Here is a 20,369-nt window from a genome sequence, read left to right as displayed (position 1 = left end):
TAGGGAACGCTATTCTCACACCAGCCTCCCGCCTGTCACCATGAATTCTCTTTGGACCCCTCTCCCGTCCCTAGGGCTCTTCCATCTTTACCCAGAGCAAAGCATCCAAGTTTCCCGGGCCCAGGGGCCCAGATATCTGAGAAAGCTCCGGGGATGGACTATCCAGAAAGTCTCGAAGAACTCACGGCGCGCAGTCGCAGTTTCAATTTATCTGTAATTCCCGCGCTTTCTGTCGCCAAGGAAACTGGCCTTTGCAGCCGAGCGACAGCCTCTCAGAATGCAAGATCAAGACACGTTGGCGGAAGGGCGGGGCATAAAAGGGTCGAGGGACTTTCGGGGCTCGGGATTGGTTAGCCATTCTTTCCCTGAATGACGTAATGAGCGAGAGACGGAAGAGAAAGAATTGAGTCTTCTATTACGCGCGCGCCAGCTTGCCTCTAAATTTCCAGCTGTGGGGTATTACGTCACAGTAATTACGGTACAAGTGTTGGAATAGTCATGTAAGACTCGAATAAGAGCGCAACATAGTACCCAAAGCAGTGGCAAGGAGGCTACATTGCCCCCCCAACCTTCCACTGCAATGGAAGTCTTCAGTTTAGATAAATAAGAGGATAGTGGGGTAGGAGGGGCTGCGACTTCCAGCATGCATTGCGGAACGAAAGGCCTTCGTTACAGTGTTTCTTGGAAACTGTAGTCTTAGGAAGAGGAGCTTCCGACACCGGAAGCGGACACAATTCTTAAGGCAACCCAGTCGGTAGATTGGAGACCTCTTCACGTTATGTACATCAACAGCTATGGATTGGAGTGTTGTGTTCTTCGCATCTTAAGAGCGGACACTGGACTAAACGTTAGAAAGACTACAATTCCCATCAGCCCTGCAAGTCTCTGGCAAGTAGTCCTCTAAGGTCAGTGAACTGAGGAAAAGCAGGAGTTACCCTCTCCGCCTAGGAAGGGGAAATTCGCCCAGGCCCACGTCTGCGCACCTGTAGTTCCGCCCCTCCGGCCCAGTGTTTGTTATTGTTGTGAGGTTCAGGCTTGTCCTGCCCCGCCCCCGCCAACGCAGCTTCAACCAATCAGCAGGGTAATAATTTTGAGGGACAAATTGTCAGAGCCAATCATCTTTTTGGAAACTCAGAGAAACAGAGGACTAGGCCCTGTCTCTATCCGCCATGTTAGATTCACTCCGCAGGGATAACAGCAGGCCAAGCAGCGAACGGTCCTTGCACTGGCCTCCGGCAAGCGCCCCCCGGGGGCGGTGAGCTGGTAAGGAAGCAAATGCGGTTACCTTGGTGTGGGGTCACGTCGCACCAAGAGGGCTTAGGAAAGTTCAGAGGAGACTCCTGAAAAGAAGAGAGACTTTTTTCCGTGTCTAGGGCAGCCAATCTTTTTAGTGACCAGATGAGAGAGCCATTCGTGTTCTGAGGGATCGTGAGGGTGGATACCGCTGGAGGGATGGAGAGTCCGTGAATCAGAACGCTGGGTTTCTTCCGAAGGAAGACCGAGATTCTCCAGTTCAAAAGCTCCTAGGCAAAGAAAATGAGAGCCCTAAGGGAGTGGTGACACTGTCTTGGGGACATCGAGTACTAGGAAACGATAATTGGAAGACTAGGATTAAGACTGCAAGAAAGAAATGACATTACCCATACACCTTCCCCATTCCATCCTCCTTTTATTTTTTATTATTTTTTTTTGAGACCCTCTTAAACAGATCTTAAAGAGATCTCCTTGGTCTGAGACTTTTGGTATTGGAAAGTCACTCTTTCCTATTTATCAACTATCTAGTTTTCAGGTCACACATTTGAAAGCCTGGATAGCTTGCACAGGCTTCTGGTGAAGACAATAATCAAAGATTAGGTTCTCAGGTCGGTTTCATTAAAAGTATTTGTTGAAGCTGAAAAAAAATCTGCATAGAGGAAAAGCTGATTTGTGCCAAGTGAAGGTGAGTCAGTAGCATGAACTTATAACACCAATTATGAAAGCTGAAGTTCTAGGCCCAAGTTATCTGATTCTACTGGTTTAAAGTCTACAGGAACAAATAGAACTAACTATAGCTTTGGTATTTCCACAAGTTCAAGATTAATGCTCTTACTGAAAGAATTCTCAAATGTAAGCAAAAGAGATGAGCATGGATTTTTTTTGTGTGTGTGTGTGTGTGGTACTGTGGATGAATCCAGGGCCTGGCTCAAGCTAGACAAGACTCTACCACTAAGCTATGTCCCTAGCTCTTTATAAATTTTATTTTGAGACAGAGTCTTACTAAATTGTCCAGGCTAGCCTGGAACTTGGATCATCCTGCCTCAGGTTCCATGGTAGATGGGATTAAAGGCATGTGTCACCACATCCGGTGTTAGGCAGTTCTTTATGAAGACCTGGCTGTGGTCCAGTTGAATTAGAATCTCTGACTTCCTGTTTTCTGCTATTGGCAAACCAGCTGGGTGAGTTCCAGATTATCCAACTAATTCTAATTGTGTAATTTGAGAAAAGGGAAGGATACATTAGTTTCCTTCCAGATTCTCAAAAGGTGTAAAAGAATGTTTCTTTTCTTTTGGGGTTGGGTGGGGTACTGGGAATTGAACCCAGAGGTACTTTGCTACTGAGCTACATTCCCAGTTCTTTTTATTTTTGAGATAGGGCCTTGATAAGTTGCTTAGGGCCTAAGTCACTGAGGCTGTCCCAAAACTTGAGATCCTTCTGCCTCGGCATCCTGAATTGCTGGAATACAGGTATGTGCCACCATCCCTGGCGGGAAGAATGTTTTTTGAAGTTGGAAAGTGAGAATGTACTTTGGAATGTCACTTTTGGCAGACTGAATCAATCACTTCATTCCCCTCATTTTTTTCACAAAGTCCTGGGAATTTTATAGGAATTCTGACCAATCTTGAGGACTCCAAGAATTTTATGCAATGTGAATAAATGCTTGATGGCAGCAGGATTCGGGCTAGAGACTAGTATTATTTTGGCAGTGAACTGAACTTTAGGTGAAGACAAAGAACGGGAAAAAATTTATGGGTTTTTTTTTTTTTTTTTTTTTTTTTAGAAAGAGTGAGAGAGGAGAGAGAGGGAGAGAGAGAGAGAATTTTTAATATTTATTTTTTAGTTCTTGGCGGACACAACATCTTTGTTGGTATGTGGTGCTGAGGATCGAACCCGGGCCGCACGCATGCCAGGCGAGCGCACTACTGCTTGAGCCACATCCCCAGCCCCAATTTATGGGTTTTTTAAAAAATCTGTAATCTTCAGAGAGTTCAAGATTCTCAGAATGATAATCTCAAGTGTATTGTTTCACAGGGCAGTGCTTTATACTATTTTAATGCCCTAAGGACTGGTTTACTATAATAATAATTTTGTATTTTAAATGTTTTCAAAGAACTTGCACACACTTTTTGTGTTTGTGCTGAGGAGTAAACCCATGCCTTTGCACATGCCAGCATCTCCCTACCATTAATCTATAATCCTAGCACCCCCTCATTTTTATTTAGTCCCTACAATAAAATTGTGAGATAGGCAAAGCAGAGATATTAGTCCTGTTACACAGATTAATTAACTAAAGCTCAGAGATGAACAGACTGTTCAGAATTAAATGACTCATGTTGTGCCAGAGCTATATCTAGAACCTAAGTCTTCCTACCCCTTCTTGGGAACTTCGCCTCATATCGCCTATATGCGGGACAGAATCTGAGTAGCTGCAGACTAAAAATGGGATGAGCTGGGCCTGGGCACATAGACCTGTAATCCCAGCCATTTAGGAAGCTGAGGAGGAGAATCACAAGTTTGAGGCCAGCCCCAGCAGCTTAGTGGGACAATAAGCAACTTAGCGAGAACCTGGCTCAAATTTAAATTAAGAGGGCTGGGATATGTATGTGTGTATAAACAACCATAATACCATTATTGTGTCTAAGAAGTTAACAGTTCCTTAATCTAGTATCTATTCTGGTTTAAAAAGATTTTTTTTTTTTCCTTGAGACAGGGTCTTGCTAAATTTAAAAATTAAAAGGGCTGGGATATAGCTCAATGGTAAAGCACTCCTGGGCTAAATCTCCAGTACCAAAAAGATATACATATATATATATATATGGTTGTGTATATATGTACATATATGTATATACATATGTATACATGTGTGTATAAACAACCATGATACCATTATCATATCATTACAATTTCTTAATCTAGTATCTACTCTAGTCCCCCCCCAATTTTTTCTTGAGATAGGGTCTTGCTAAGTTGCCTAGGGCCTATAAAGTGCAGTCAGTCCTTAGAGATTTTACAAATGCTAGATGATTTCTGTGCATGTAGTCAAAATTTAAATACTGAGGGGCTGGGGATGTGGCTCAAGCGGTAGCGCGCTCGCCTGGCATGCGTGCGGCCCGGGTTCGATTCTCAGCACCACATACCAACAAAGATGTTGTGTCCGCCAAGAACTAAAAAATAATTATTAAAAAAAATTCTCTCTCTCTCTCTCCTCTCTTACTCTCTCTTTAAAAAAAAAAAAAATTAAATACTGAGCAGACTTTGTTGTTGTTTAGATGGGGTCTCACTATATTAACCAGGCTGGCCTCTCCTGGGCTCAAGCAATACTTCTGCCTCAGCCTCCTAAGTAACTAGGACAACAGGCTTATGCCACTGCACCTCGCTCGACTTCTATTTCTAATGTGGAGGTTTCTAATAACTAAATTTTTGTGTTTTATTTAAGTCAAAGTCTTTATGACATAGTTTAGGCACTAATATCCTTATTTCTTAGAAGAAATAATTCCAGGCTAGGGTCGTAGCTCAGCGGGGGAGAGCTTGCCTTGTACTTGTGAGGCCCTGGGTTCAATCATCAGAACCACATAAAAATAAATAAATAAAATAAAGGTATTTAATTTTTTTTTTTTTTTTTTGCAGTACTAGTACCCAGGGACACTTACTGAACTACATCCCCAGCCTCTGCCCCCCCTCCTGTTTTTTTTTTTTTTTTTAAAGACAGAATCCTGCCTTGGCCTCCCTAGTTGCTGAGATTACAAGCATGGACCACTGTGCCCAGCTAGAACAATTTCTGTTTTTTGGGGGGGATTCGGGGGCACAGAGAGACCGGGTCTCACTGAGTTGCTTAGCACCTCGCTTTTGCTGAGGCTGGCTTTGAACTCTCGATCCTTCTGCCTCAGCCTGCTGAGCTGCCGGGATTATAGGCCTGTGCCACTAGACCCAGCCAGCAGTTCCTATTTAACAATGAAATTGGTTTAAAGCAACTACTAGAACTGGGAGCAGAGGCACACAGTTGTAATCCAAGCCACTGGGGAGGCTGAGGGCAGGAAGATCACAAGTTCCAGGCCAGCCTTAGCAATTTGGTGAGATCATAAGCAGCAAGGTGAAAACCTATTTCAAAATAAAAAGGGCTGGGGATGTAGCTCAATGGAAAATCCCCCTTCAGTCTGATCCCCAGCACCAGAGTAAATAAATAAAACACCTATTAAATTGTGAATTCCCCAAGAGTAAGGACTTTGTTTCTCTGTTTGCTTCTGTCACTCTCAAGCATAGTCCATAATAGATCCTCACAAGTATTCGTAAATGTTTGTTCGGTTTACAGAACCTTTTTAATGTGTGTATATATGTTTTTTCTTCTCTCTCTTTCTTTTGCCCACCCTCCCAACTGTAGCCCCACAGCATGGAACCACAGGTTACTCTAAATGTGACTTTTAAAAATGAAACTCAGAGCTTTCTGGTTTCGGATCCAGAAAATACAACTTGGGCTGATGTTGAAGCTATGGTGAGTATTGTTTTATTTTGCTTCTCAGTAGTTTAAGCATGGATTTTTTTTTTTCAAAGTAGCTATTTTTAGCATTGTTATTTCGTGGCTGTTAAATCTGTCATATTTACCATTTCTGGGCCTTTTGGAAAATTGTGTTTGACAGGGATTTAGTATTTGTGTAGAAGATGTGCCCTGATAAAGGGAACAAACAACTAAGTTGCTTTTAAAGAGTTTACAAAGGGAAGGTAAAATTACTTTTATTTAAATGAGATAGGAGTTAGAAATATTCAGAAACAGTCTGAAGAATTAGTCCTACCCAACCAGGCCTCAGAGGAATGTCTGTTGCCTGAGAGCAGATATGTCACTGTTGTTTGTCCACTACTAAGGATATAACTTGTATTTTGCAAGAGCCTGATTGTTTTTATTGCCAGGTCAGAGGTTGAATATCTGAAGTTGGCCTGAAAAAACTCCCACAAATGCTTAGACAACAGTTTAACTGTTCCTTTTTTGCTAGTGCTTTTCCTTGTCTTTGGATGCCCTTTGTACTCTTCTGGTTTTGTTGGGTTTGCAATGGTGAATGTTTCATACATGCCTTTATTTATCTAATGAAACCCTGGTGTTAAAAGCCTGCCCTTGTATCCTGGGCTCAGTGAAGCACACCTATAGTCCTAGCTACTCAGGAGCTAAGGCAAGAGGATCACCAGTTTGAGGCCAGCCTGGGCAACTTAGTGAGACCCTGTCAAAATAAACACTAAAAAGTGCTCTCGGTTTTGTTTTTTGTTTTTGTTTTCTTTCTGTTCTGATGCATTGATATCTTATTGCTTTAATTTGCATTGTTTTGACTATTGGTAAAATCAAACATTTATTATGTATTTTTTTTTAATCAAGGGGACCTACTGTTTTTTTAATATTTATTTTTTTTTAGTTTTCGGCAGACACAACATCTTTGTATGTGGTGCTGAGGATCGAACTCGAGCCGCACGCATGCCAGGCGAGCGCGCTACCGCTTGAGCCACATCCCCAGCCCCTATGTATTATTTTTATTTCCTGAATTTTCAGAATAAATTTGGCCATTTTTACATGGGTTTTGTTTTGTTTTGTTTTGTTTTATAGTGCCAGGAATTGAACCCAGAACCACATGCATACTAAGAAAGTGTTGAACCACTGAGCTGCATCCCCAGTCCTTTTCTTTAGTATTATTTTAAGACAGGGTCCTCCTGAGATGCCCAGGCTGGCCTTGAATGTGGAATCCTCTTGCCTCCGCCTCCTGAGAGTAGCTAGGATTATAGGGATGTACCATGGTGGCTCGCTTGGGTTGTTAATCTTATTAGTTATAGTTTTGCTGATGCTTTCTATGTGTTATGGATATTAAGCTTTTGTCTATAATCAGTTGTGAATATTTTTCCCAGTCTCTTGTTTGGCTTTTGACTTGTAGTATTTTTTCACCATATAAAATGTTTAATTTTTGCAGAGTATGGTAGCACACACTTATAAGCCCAGCATCTCAGGAGGCTAAGGCAAGAAAAATCACAAATTCAAGGCCAGACTCAACAAGTTAGTGAGACTCAGTCTCAAAACAACAAAAAAGGGATAGGGATGTAGCTCAGTGCTAGAATATCCCTGGGTTCAATCATCAGTAACTTTTTTTTTTTTTAAATGTTTAATTAAATATAGTGAAATGTGCCCACCCTTTCCTTTATGACTTCTGGGTTTCTGTTACAAACTGCCTTTTTGATGTCTGGATCATATAGCAAATGTTTTTCATTTGCAGGTGAAAGTTTCATTTGACCTGAACACTATTCAAATAAAATACCTAGATGAAGAAAATGAAAAGGTAAATTATATTATGGCTCTATTACTAGATACTCAAAATAGGGATCTTATTTCAACATTTATGAAATGGGGCTTGAAAAGTCAGGAATAGTGTTTATCTCATTTATACAGTGGTTTAAATATATTTGATAATTGCATGTTCTAAGAAGGTTTATGGCACCTCCGATGGAGTTGAAAAATAGGGAAACAACATTGAAGAAGAATATCTGAGAAATTACTTTACAATTATGTAGCAATCTTAAGTTTAAGTAACATTCCCAAAGGCACAAAAACTTGGAAGTAATGGAGTATAGGGGTTCAGTTCATATTCTCGGGCTTCAGAGCTAATATATTATTATATGAATTCATATATTATGCTGCCTTTTGATGTACCTGAAATAAAGAAAGGCACAGTACTTAAGAAATAAAATTCCTTAATTATTATTCATGAATAGAAGTGGTAGTGGAAAATCTGAACTCCCAACCTGAGATTTTTGTGTCTATCCTGTTCCTAGTAATAGAAATACTCAATTGAAGTCAGGTGATGCACTTCTATAATTCCAGCAGCTGGGGAGGCTGAGGCAGGAGGATCTAGAGTTCAAAGCCAGCCTTGGTAAAAGCGAGGCATGAAGCAACTCAGTGAGATGCTGTCTCTAAATAAAATAGAGCTGGGGATGTGGCTCAGTGGTCGAGTACTCCTGGTTTCAATCCCCAGTACCATCTCCCCACCGTGCCCCCATGAAAAGAAATACTCAACTGGTGACATGTGAAATCATTGTTGCTTTTTCCTTTTTACAGGTATCCATTAACAGTCAAGGTGAGTCCCTGAGAGGATATATTCAGTCTTACTTAAATGCCATAATCTGTTCATTGAAGCAATGAGATGATTCCACTTACACTCGATCTTGCTGTAATATTCATTTTAGAATCAAATTTGGTATACTATAAATTGACATTGATCTCAGTCTCCATGGGCATTAGTTACATGAGGTTTTGTGTTTTTTTGTTTTTTGCAGTGATGAGGGTCAAACCCAGGGTGTCATGAATACTAGGCAAGCACTCTACCGCTGAACTACCTCCCCAGCCCTGGGTTTTTATTGTGTTTCTTTTTTTTTTTTGTATATAAGATTAGTGCCTTTGAATAGCTTTAATGCAAAGTTCTCTTGTATTTAAGATGCTAATATCCAGGCATGGTGGTGCATAACTATAATCCCAGCTACTCAGGAGGCTGAGGCAGGAGGAGCACAAGTTTGAGGCCAGCCTGGGTAACTTGGTGAGAACCTAACTCAAAATAAAAATAAAAAGGACTGGGGACGTAGATCAGTAGTAGAGACCCCTGGATTTTCCGAGCACTGTCCCCTCCAGTTTTTGGGTTTTTTTAATAAAAAAATAGTAAGCTAAGATTTCTTAGAATTCTTAAAATTTATTAAAATTGCCTGTACTTTTTTAAAATATATATATTTATTTTTTTAGTTGTAATTGGACGCAATACCTTTATTTTATATTTATTTATTTTTTAATATTTATTTTTTAGGTATAGATGGACACAACACAATACCTTTATTTTTATGTAGTACTGAGGATCAAACCTGGGCCCCACCCATGCTAGACAGGCGCTCTACCGCTGAGCCACAACCCCAGCCCCTGCCTATACTTTTTTAAAAAATAAATTTTATTGTGTATAAAATAACAGCATGATATTATGAGATACATTTGCATAGTAAATCATTATTATAGTAAAAAAAATTAACATTTATCCTCACATAGTTACCTATTCTTCTACCCTCCGCTGCCACTCCATGGTAAGAGCAGCTGTAATCTATGCCTTTAGCAAAAATCCTTAATACAGTACACTATTATTAACTATAGTCCTCATACTGTAATTAGATCTTCAGAATTGACTATATTGAATTTCACTGTGTATTTTTTTTGTCCTTGTAGGAGAATATGAAGAAGCACTTAAGGTAATGGTTATTTAATCTGTTTGCAAGTAATTTTAAACAGATTTATTGACAAAAATTTGAAATTGAATTTCATTAAAAACTAGTAAGTAAAAACACAGTGAAACATATTTTTAGGGAGATTCTGATGGAGAAGGCATATCTCAGCAAAAGGCAACTCCAAAAACAAGTTTCTTCTGTTATTGTCTCATCTCATTGCTGGTCCTGGTGCCATTATCCTGTCATTTAAACATGCAAAGAAGCTGGGTATAGTGCCATGCACATATAGTCCTAGCTACTCATGAGGCTGAGGCAGGAAGACCATGTGAACCCAGGAGTTGGGGGCCACCTTGGACAACATAGGAGACCTTGTTTTTAAAAAAAAAAAAAAAAAAACAGGTATACAGTCCCATGATTTTTCTTTGTTTTTTTTTTGTGGTTATAGGGGTTGAACCCTGGACCTTGCACATGCTAGGCAAGTGATCTACTCCTGAGCTACACTTCCAGAACAACATGTTTTGATACATGTGTATATTGTGAAATTATTACCACAGTCAAGCTAAGAAACATATCCATCACCTCATATAGTTATCCATGAAGTGCTTTTTTTAAATGAAATCTTTTAAGTGTAAGGTAGAAAAACAGATAAAAGAACAGTTAGCACCCGGACTTAATGGTATACCTCTATAATCCCAAGGAGGATTCAGGAGGCTGAGACAGAAAGATCCCAAGTTCAAGGACAGTCTTGAACTGTCTCAGAATAAAAACAAAAAGTGCTAGGGATATAGCTCAGATATAGAGCACTTGCCTAGCATATGCAAAGCCCTGGGTTCCAATCTCTAGTACCTTGACCCCCTGCCATACCCAAAAAAATATAGTAATAAAGAACAGTTATTGGTGACAGTGAGAGAGAATTAGAACCCCATTGACTTGGCCCCTAAACTTGTAAAGATGTGACCACTTAAGCTTATTTTCCAAAATATGTTGTTAGAAAAGTAAATGATTCATTGTAGGATATGGTTTTAAGTTCCTCCAGTTTTGTTAGTCTAGGATTGAATTTTTTGAGATCTTAGAGATTAAAATTCAAAGATGGAGTATTTCATAAAAACCAATTGAGCCAGGCATGGTGGTGCATGCCTGTAATCCCAGCAGCTTGGGAGGCTGAGATCGGCGAATCAAGAGCTCAAAGCCAGCCTCAGCAACTTAGTGAAGTCCTTAGCAACTCAGTGAGACCCTATCTCTAAATAAAATACAAAATAGGGCAAGGAATGTAGCTCAGTGGTCAAGTGCCCTTGAGATCAATACCTGCTACCAAAAAAAAAAAAAAAAAATTGAAAGCCTCAGTACCACATACTTAAGTTTCCTTACTAAGGAGAGTTAAGGCAGAAGGATTGCAAACTCAAGGCCAACCTGGCAACTTAATGAGACCCTGTGTAAAAATAAAAAATGAAAAGGTCTGGGGATAATGTAGCTCAGTGACAAAGTGCCCCTGGGTTCAATCCCTAGTACAAAAAGAAGAAAAAAAAAAAACAGGTAATAATTCAGTTAATGAAAAAATCTCACCAAGTTGCTTCACTAAAAACTTACTGTTTAGGTTTAACAGCAAAACTACTCATAGATAATAATCTTGGCAAGGAAATAGAAGGGATAGTAATGGATAAATTGGGTATCCTTTATCCAAAAATTAAGTGTTGGAATTTTCTTTCTTTTTTTCGGGGGGGGGAGTATATATGCATATATATAATCAGATATCTTGGGGGGACCCAAGTCTAAACTTGAATTGAATTACATGTCACATAGACCTTATACACAGCCTGATAATTTTTTACAATATTCCTAATATTCTAGCATTTTGACTGCAACTCATATGAGATCAGATTAACATTTCCCACTTGTGGCGTCATGCCAGTATGCATAAAATTTTGAATTTATTTCATATTTTTAGGTTAGGGATGCTCAACCTGTATATTTATTAACAATGCAAACAAAAGTTTCCAAATTCTCTAATTTACCATACTATTCTTGTGTTTTGAAATTTCCTTTGGGAAAAGAAAATCACACAATGTGTTTTTGTTTCATAACATATGCTCTCAGATGGCAGTTAAGCAGGGAAACCAACTGCAGATGCAAGTACATGAAGGGCACCATGTTGTTGATGAAACCCCACTCCCAGTTGTAGCAGAAAAACGAGTAGCTGCCAGGACAGGGAAGAAGCCACTTGCACATTATTCTTCACTGGTGAGAGTCTTGGGATCAGACATGAAGACCCCAGAGGAACCTGCAGCCCAGGTATGAAGAGATGGACCTGTCTGTCAAATTCTCTCACCTTACATCTCATTTCCTTTTCTATAAGATTTGAATATTCATCAAATATGTGGGAGTTGGCCAGGCGTGGTGACACATGCCTGTATTCCCAGAAACTCAAGAAGCTGAGGCAGGAGGATTGCAAGTTCAAGACCAACTTCAGCAACTTAGCAAGACCTTGTCTCAAAATGTAAAGAAAAGGGGTGGGGTTATGACTTAGTGGTTAATGACTCTGGGTTCAAGCCCCAGTACCAAAATGAAAAGTTATTGGGACCATCTGTCTGACTTTTTGAAACTTCTTGGTATGCTTCTGGAGAAGGGAGAGCAGAGTAGGATAGAGGCTTTATTTTCCTTTTGTATTCCTTTACACCTTGATTATTTAAAACCTTATGCTGTATAGTTTGACAAACTCAAAATAATACATTTCAGGGCAATTAATTTAAATAGAAAAAGTAAACTTCAAGATCTTGAATTGTGTTTTCATACAGCCATTTCCACTTACCCCATGTGACAAAGACCAGCCTCAAGACAAGCCTCCAGACTGGTTCACAAGCTACTTGGAGACAGTGAGTGTTCTCTCTGGATTGGGTTTTAGCAGCATTGTTGGCCCAGGTGGAATATGGAAAATAAAAAGCTGAACCCAAATGGCTGCTGCCTCTGGTGCAAGTGAATCTTGAAGAGTGGTAGCTAGTGATTTCCAAACTTGGTAGATCTAGTCAAGAACATACTAGTCTTTGGCCACATGTGGTGGTGCACACTTGTCATCCCAGCTACCTGGGAGGCTGAGGCAGGAGGACCATAAATATGAGGCCAACAAGGGCAACTTAAATCCTGTCACAAAGAAAAAAAGGGCTGGGGCAGGGCATGATGGCTTACACCTGTAAACCCAGCGACTCAGGAGGCTGAGGCAGGAGGATTGCAAGTTCTAAGCCAGGCTCAGCAACTTACAGAGCACCTAAACAACTTAATGAGACCTTGTCTCAAAATAAATTAAAAAAAAAAAAAAAAAAGGCTGGGGGCGGTGGGCTGGGGTTGTGGCTCAGCAGTAGAGCAACAAATCAAAAGGATTTGTTGTTTTCTTTGAACTAGGAATGGACCTTTTGTTACATTTCTGTTTATTTCATTCTTTAGGTATTAGTTGTTTATTATGTTCTTATGTTACACCAGAGATAGTGAGGTTTCAGATTTGTTGATATTGTTACAGCTTTTTGCAATATTGGAACTGAGTTGTCTCCATCTTCTGTTCTGTGTTCTAGTTCAGAGAGCAAGTGGTTAAAGAAACAGTTGAGAAGCTTGAACAGAAATTACATGAGAAGCTTGTTCTCCAAAACCCACCTTTGGGTTCTTGTCCCTCAGAAGTCTCAATGCCTATTTCAGAGGAAACACTATTTCTGCCAGAAAACCAGTTCAGCTGGCATATTGCTTGCAGCAACTGCCAAAGGAGGATCATTGGTGTGCGCTACCAGTGTAGGTAAGCAGTTACCTGAGAATAGCTAGGATTGATGGGCTTTAAAGCAGTGACTTCCTAGCATTCTCAGTTGGTAAAAGAAAATTGGGTGTGTCTGAACATTAGATGTTGTAGCTCTAGAAGGGAAGCACACACGTGCTTTGTGGTTTGAGGGATGACTATTCAGATTGCTGTGTTCAGATATGCATTTGTATTAACAGAGCCAGGCAAAGTCATGTTCCCCAAAACAAAATTAGATAACTAAGGATAGTTCCCCTCTTGTTCCAAATGCTTTCATATCTTGTTTCCTCACTTAGATTGTCCCACAGAAATGGATGCAAGTTAAATGTTATTGTCCTCATTTTATTTTTGAGGAACATTAAGACTTGGTATGGTGAGGTGCCTGGTCAGATTACCACCAAGCTGGTATTGGAGCAAATATAGAAGTCTTATCTTCACCTCCCTACCTTGGTACCTGCTATGCCATTCTGTACTCTGCCATTCTTTTCCTCAAGCCTATGCCCATCCTACAACATCTGTGAAGATTGTGAAGCAGGACCATATGCCCATGACACTAACCATGTCCTGCTGAAATTACGGAGACCTGTTGTGAGTTCCTCTGAACCATTTCCTCAGTCAAAGTACTCTACTCCTCGTCTTCCTGCTGCTCTGGAACAAGTCAGGTAAAACCATATAGTTGAAGATCATTGTTCTCTGATTGGCTTCTTGGTTCTGGTAACACAAAATGCTAATGATAAAAAAATGTGGGGCTGCAGTTGTAGCTCATTGGTAGAATGCTTGCCTATCATGTCTGAAGCACTGAGTTTGATCTTTAGCACCACTTAAAAATAAATAAAGGTATAAAAAATACAATTACATTAAAAAAAATAAAATAAAAAGATTCCTAAAACAAATTCTGAGCCAGGCGTGGTGACAGACACCTGAAATCCCAGAGACTGGGGATGCTGAGGCAGGAGGATCACAAGTTCAAAGCCAGCCTCAGCAATTTAGCAAGACCCTATCAGAAAATAAAAAATAAAAAGGGTTGGGGGTGTGGCTCAGTTTTTAAGCTTCTCTAGGTTCAATCCCTGATTCAAAAAAAAAAAAAAAAAAAATCTGGTGAGCTGGACATGGTGACACACATCTGTAATCACTTGGGAGGCTAAATCAGGAGGATTAAGTTTGAGGCCAGCCTCAGCAATTTAGTGAGACCCTGTCTCAAAAAGAGCTGGGATGTAGGCTGGGGTTGTGGCTCAGCATTAGAGCACTTGCCTAGCATGTGCAGGGCTCTGGGTTCGCTCCTCAGCACCACATAAAAATGAATGAATGGAATAAAAGTACTGTGTCCAATTACAACTAAAAAATTAAAAAAAAAAAAAAAGACTGGGATATAGCTCAATAGTAAAGTGCCCCTGGGTTCAATTACCAGTACTCAAAAAAACAAAAACAAAAAATATGGTGATAATATGTAATGTCATAGACTGTAGATAGTCTCCTTATTTCTACTCTTTTTGTTGATGTGCTATAATGAAGGCAGTTATCCAAGGCTAATGAAGTGGCAATAATAACTGTAACTAGAATTTAAGAAGCTAAACTAGAAGTTGACACTGATAAGGACTGGACTTGGCTCCAAATTGCTTTGAGGTTTGTTTGTGAGTGCATTTTTTGTTTTTTAAAGATGTTTGTTATTATCTCACAGGCTCCAGAAACAGGTTGATAAGAATTTTCTTAAAGCAGAAAAGCAGAGATTGCGAGCTGAGAAGAAACAGCGTAAAGCAGAGGTCAAGGAACTTAAAAAGCAGCTTAAACTTCACAGGAAGATTCATCTTTGGAATTCTATCCATGGACTGCAGAGCCCCAAGTCCTCTTTGGGCCGACCTGAGAGCTTGCTGCAGTCTAACACCCTAATGTAAGCCTAGGGCCATGGTGGGGGTCAAAAACTTCAGGTCCAGCTCTCTAAAACTATAACTTAAGCTTTATTTATTTATTTTTATTCTTTCAAGTTGAGGGTTTCTCTAGGTTGCCTAGGCTGGTCTTGAACTCCTGGGCTCAAGCAAACCTCCTGGCTCAGCCTCTCAAGTAACTGGGACTACAGACATGTACCACTGTGCTTGGCTAGCCATCTTTAATCTTTATCCATTGGCGGCTCCTAATATGCACACCTTGAAACTTCCCATTCTTTGGACTGGGGATATAGCTCAATATTAGAGTATTTGCCTAGCATGTGAAGGCCCTAGATTCAATTCCAGTACCTCAAAAAATAATAACTTCCCTTCTCTGATCCTAGCTTTGGGTGGTTTAATGGTTATTTTTGACACTTGCTTTATTGCCTTCTTCAGAAAGTTAGAAACTAGTAAGGCTCAGAACTGGGATGGTTGTGACCCCTTTTTGATGGAAGCAGTCTAGATTTGAAGCGAAAGGGAAAAATTATTTAAGAGTTTTACACTCCAGTTGTTTTTATATGGACCCTTTTAATTTTCTTCCTCATGTTTTGATTTATGGTCTAGGAGCTGTAGCTTAGTGTGGAGTGCTTGCTTAGCATTCCTAGGTCTGGGATTTGATCCTCAGTACCACCACCAAAAAAATAAGGACAGTTTTTTGGGGTTTTTATTGTCATTTTGATTTGTTTTTTTGGTACTGGGATTGAATCCAGGGGTATGTTACTACTGAGCTATATCCCAAGTTCTTTTTATCTTTTATTTTTAGACAAGGTCTTGCTTATTTGCTGTTGGTCTCACTAAATTGCCCAGGCTGAACTTGAACTTGCAGTCCTCCTGCCTTAATCTCCCAAGTTGCTGGGATTGCAGATGTGTACCAGCATGCCCACAATACTTTTTATTATTATTTGGGGGAAGTTGGGAGTTACTGAAGATTTAACCCAGAGGCACTTTACTACTGAGCCACATCCCTAGCACCCCTCCGCTGTATGTATGTGTGTGTATATATATATATATATATATGGTTGTAGATGGATACAATACCTTTATTTTATTTATTTATTTTTATGTAGTGCTGAGGATCAAACCCAGTGCCTCACACGGGCAAGGCAAGCGCTCTACTGCTAAGCCACAACCCCAGTCTCCCAGCCCTTTTTTTTATCTTTCATTTTGAGACAGATCTAAGTTGCTAAGGTTGGCTTTGAACTCATGATCCTTCTAGCTCAGACTCCCGAGTCACTGGGATTATAGGCATATGCTACTACTGTGCCTGGCTCACATTTTAAGGCAAATGCATTAGTACATCCTCAAGAGTGAGTCAGTTTCTAGAGTCAATGTGAGATATTCTTAAGCCATCACACTCAACAGCAAGTGACTAAGCATCTGAATTTGTCTTCAGGCTCCCCTTGCAACCCTGTGCCCCAGTTATGCCAACACTCAGTGCAGCATTTGTGGATGAGAATTTGCCTGATGGGACTCATCTTCAACCAGGAACCAAGTTTATAAAACACTGGAGAATGAAAAATACAGGAAATGTAAAGTGGAGTGCAGACACAAAGGTATTTTTTCTCACAAAAAGTGAAGATGAGGTGATTTAAAATGCCATAGCTTTCACCTGACAAGCTTTCTTTCTCTGGTCACTGTTCTTTTCAGCTCAAGTTCATGTGGGGAAATTTGACTTTGGCTTCTACAGAAAAGAAGGATGTTTTGGTTCCCTGCCTAAAGGCAGGCCATGTGGGGGTTGTGTCTGTGGAGTTCATCGCCCCAACCTTGGAGGGAACATACACTTCCCATTGGCGTCTTTCTCACAAAGGCCAGCAGTTTGGGCCTCGAGTCTGGTGCAGTATCATAGTGGATCCTTTCTCCTCTGCAGAGAGCCCTGATAATATTGAAAGGGGCCTGATTGGTGCAAGCAAAGCTGATGATCTCACCTGCCAGCAAGAGGTGAGGATTGATAGACTTTGGTTCAGTATGCCAAGGTATTTTCTCAAGAATTAGGGCAGATGTGAGTAAGACTAAAATAGCTTACTTATAGCTGGCTATTCTTCCAGAAATCATGAAAGGTTAGTGTGTTGGTCATCTTTCTGTCACTGTAACAAAATACCTGAGATAATTAACTTAAAAAGAGAAAGGTTGGGGGCTGGGGATATAGCTCAGTTGGTAGAATGCTTACCTGGTATGCACAGGCCCTGGCTGTAGTCTCCAGCACAACAAAAAGAGAGAGAGGGTTTTTTTTTGGGGGGGGGGGGCTGGTTTGGGAGGGGGGTAGCTAGTTTTTTGTTTTTTGTTTTGATACTGAGAGTTGAATCCAGGGGTGGTTTATCGCTGAACTACATTCCCAGCCCTTTTTATTTTTTGAGACAGGGTGTTGTTAAGTTGCTGAGGCTGGCTTTGAACTTGTGATCCTCCTGCTTCAGCCTCCTGAGTTGCTGGGATTACAGGCGTGTGCCACTGTACCTGGCCCTTTGTACTGTTTTAATTCTAAAATTATTAGATCTCATCATCAGTTTTAAATGTAGTTCGTGTGTGTGTGTGTGTGTGTGTGTGTTTCAGGGGAGAGGTATTGTGAGCCTAATTTTGTTGCCGGCCTAAATTTGTCCCCAATGGTTTGACTTTATAGGTTCTTCTGGCTAAAGAAGAAATTCCACTGGGTGAAGTGACTCAGCAGACAGAAGGGACAGGAACCTGCATTCAACAGAAGACAAAAAATGTTTCCAGCGAGAGAGAACTCTACATTCCATCTGTGGATCTTCTGACTGCGCAGGTGGAAGATTCAGCACTTTGAGGGGCAAGGGACAAGAGAAACCACATTGGGGAAAGAGTTTTTAACCTTGTTGAAGAGAAGGTGGTATAGCCATAGGTGGTTCCCAGGCAAATGTAATTAATAGGAATGAGATCACCCAATATACTAAGTTTCTGAACTTGAGTGTTTACTAATTGAATTAGGAATTCAGTCCTGTGCTTAACTGCAACTTTCCTTTAGTTGCCTCTTTGTTTTAGCCTGTCTGGTTTACCTTCATATCCACCGCATAGCCTGTCTGGTTTACCTTCATATCCACCGCATTTTTTCTGTTTCTTGACATTTGGTCATGTGAACATCTAGTTCCCATTTAACTCTTTTTGTTTTCACTTGACTGATGGGAGGCATGAATTCAGTTGAATCCAGCATGGTCTGCAAATGAACTACAGATCTCATCAAAACAACACAGTCCTAGTATTCACTACAAGCTGCCTAACATGGCCTGTATTTTTTCTAGGACCTGCTGTCCTTTGAGCTATTGGATATAAACATTGTTCAGGAGTTGGAGAGAGTACCTCACAACACACCTGTGGGTAAGACTGTCACTCAGTTTATGGTGGTTATGTTATTATCAGGCACAAAGGTACTGTAGCCTATGCTCTGGCAGTTGCTGTTTTATTCTGAAGAAATAGATGGCAAGGATTTCTCCTACAATGTGATTTTAAAGCTGCACCCATGGGTCCATTTTCCTTCTTTCCTTCCCATTATCTATCAGAAGCAACATGAAAGTTTGTGCAGGGCTTCTCCACCATAGAGAGATCATTTTCTCTATTTTCCTGCCTTTTTTCCTTTATATTTCATGATTTTGTGTCTTGGCCATTGCCTTGCAGGCCAAGTAACTGTTTTATGATCCTTCCCATATCGGTTGATCTGTCTGAGGTAGTTGCACACCTGTTGGTCTACAGGTGTTGAAGCATATCTGGTTTTATTTTAGCCCTGCAGGAGATGTGAAACCTATGAACTGCTACTTCTGGACACTTGACTGTTTATGATGTGATGCTTTTTCTCAATTGATGGTTCTCCTGTCTTCAATTCTCCAGATATGACTCCCTGCATGTCTCCTCTGCCACATGACAGTCCTTTAATAGAGAAGCCAGGCTTGGGGCAGATACAGGAAGAAAGTGAAGGGGCGGGATTTAAAGCACTTCCTGGTAAGGGATTAAATGTCTGTAATGCATTTGCAGCCTCTCTAATACCACATCCGTTTTTAACTCTTTTTTCTTACTAACCTTAACATATAAATGGGTGTTCAAGAGCATCTCACTTGTCTCCCTAGATGGCACAGAGAGCAGCTATTCCTTGACCTGGTCTTAGCATGGATAATGAATAGTGAAAGTCCTCAAATCTTGAAACACCAAGTGCAGACAAGGTTTATGTCTCTTTCAGATTCCACAGTATCCACAAAGAGGAAAGCTGAGAACATTGCTTCAATGGAGGAAGCAGAAGAAGACCTGAGTGGGACCCAGTTTGTGTGTGAGACTGTAATCCGATCCCTTACCTTGGATGCTGCCCCAGACCACAACCCACCTTGCAGACAGAAGTCCCTGAAAAGTGAGTTCTCCTTGCATTTTCACCAGCCAGCAGGGTGACACCTGAATTGTGATTGCCAGACCTAAATAGTTAGAAGTACTCTACTTCATTGAGAGGCGAGGGAATATGATCTTTGTTAGAAACTGATGACATGTATTCTTTAGACTATGCATGCTGTCTGATTCTTCTCATTAAAGAATCAAGAGCAAAGGATTATGGGCACACACCCATAATCCCAGCTATTTGGGAGGCTTAGGCAGGAGGATCCCAAGTTTCGAGGCCAGCCTGGGCAACATAGCAAGACTCTGTCTCAGAATAAATATTAAGACAGGATGTAGGGCTGGGGATGTGGCTCAAGCGGTAGCGCGCTCGCCTGGCATGCGTGCGGCCCGGGTTCGATCCTCAGCACCACATACCAACAAAGATGTTGTGTCCGCCCAGAACTAAAAAATAAACATTAAAAAAAAAAAAAAAAAGACAGGATGTAGCTCAGTGGTAGAGCACTTGTATAGCATGTACAGAGTTCTAGGTTCAGTCTTCAGTATACCACCAAAAAAAGAGAGAAGAAGAAGATGCCCTAACTTACTTCTGCACTTTCTCAGGGTCAGAAGTACAGCTGCATTCCACAGAGGAACAGCAATCAGTTGTTTTGCCTGGATTCTGCAGAAAGGAGTCTTCCCGTAAGTTGACAGAGCTCTTCGGCACAGACCCCTGTTAGCATCTAAGTTGTCTGCTTTCTCCAAGAGCAATAGTCAGGAAAATAGTGAGGAGAAGAAGGAATACCAAACTAAGTTTTTTGTGGGTTTTTTTTTTGTGTGTGTGTGTGTGTGTATGGGGGGGGGTTCGTACCAGCGATAGAACACAGGGGCAC

General features: G+C 40.7%; 2 protein-coding genes across 11 annotated transcripts in view; one reads left to right on the top strand and one right to left on the bottom strand.

Moving 5' to 3' along the window:
* Brca1 (BRCA1 DNA repair associated) overlaps window positions 1-557 on the bottom strand; it is a 68,985-nt gene extending 68,428 nt beyond the window's left edge. For 3 of the 5 annotated variants that reach the window (XM_078040995.1, XM_078040997.1, XM_078040996.1), the window contains exon 1: window positions 92-557. In XM_078040995.1, coding sequence (XP_077897121.1) covers window positions 92-105 — 14 coding nt within the window. In that variant the 5' untranslated portion in view covers window positions 106-557. The remainder of the gene's footprint in view (window positions 1-91) is intronic. The other 2 variants (XM_078040998.1, XM_078040999.1) reach the window with 2 other exon arrangements.
* Window positions 558-763: 206 nt separating this feature from the next.
* The window catches only part of Nbr1 (NBR1 autophagy cargo receptor), a 29,281-nt gene continuing 9,675 nt past the window's right edge, over window positions 764-20,369 (top strand). For 2 of the 6 annotated variants that reach the window (XM_005321914.5, XM_021724262.3), the window contains exons 1-17: window positions 1,115-1,263; window positions 5,636-5,746; window positions 7,500-7,562; window positions 8,339-8,357; window positions 9,482-9,504; window positions 11,575-11,769; window positions 12,273-12,350; window positions 13,041-13,255; window positions 13,747-13,914; window positions 14,931-15,140; window positions 16,568-16,727; window positions 16,822-17,112; window positions 17,789-17,932; window positions 18,426-18,501; window positions 19,009-19,119; window positions 19,355-19,519; window positions 20,101-20,178. In XM_005321914.5, coding sequence (XP_005321971.1) covers window positions 5,645-5,746; window positions 7,500-7,562; window positions 8,339-8,357; window positions 9,482-9,504; window positions 11,575-11,769; window positions 12,273-12,350; window positions 13,041-13,255; window positions 13,747-13,914; window positions 14,931-15,140; window positions 16,568-16,727; window positions 16,822-17,112; window positions 17,789-17,932; window positions 18,426-18,501; window positions 19,009-19,119; window positions 19,355-19,519; window positions 20,101-20,178 — 2,098 coding nt within the window. In that variant the 5' untranslated portion in view covers window positions 1,115-1,263; window positions 5,636-5,644. Of the gene's footprint in view, window positions 906-1,114; window positions 1,264-1,800; window positions 1,940-5,635; window positions 5,747-7,499; window positions 7,563-8,338; window positions 8,358-9,481; window positions 9,505-11,574; window positions 11,770-12,272; window positions 12,351-13,040; window positions 13,256-13,746; window positions 13,915-14,930; window positions 15,141-16,567; window positions 16,728-16,821; window positions 17,113-17,788; window positions 17,933-18,425; window positions 18,502-19,008; window positions 19,120-19,354; window positions 19,520-20,100; window positions 20,179-20,369 lie in introns of those variants that run through there. The other 4 variants (XM_013357038.4, XM_040268738.2, XM_021724261.3 and 1 more) reach the window with 4 other exon arrangements.

The sequence above is a fragment of the Ictidomys tridecemlineatus genome, chromosome 3, assembly GCF_052094955.1.
Source record: "Ictidomys tridecemlineatus isolate mIctTri1 chromosome 3, mIctTri1.hap1, whole genome shotgun sequence".
Taxonomy (NCBI): domain Eukaryota; kingdom Metazoa; phylum Chordata; class Mammalia; order Rodentia; family Sciuridae; genus Ictidomys; species Ictidomys tridecemlineatus.
Note: the sequence above shows the minus strand (reverse complement) of the source record. Positions and strands in the feature narration are given on the sequence as shown.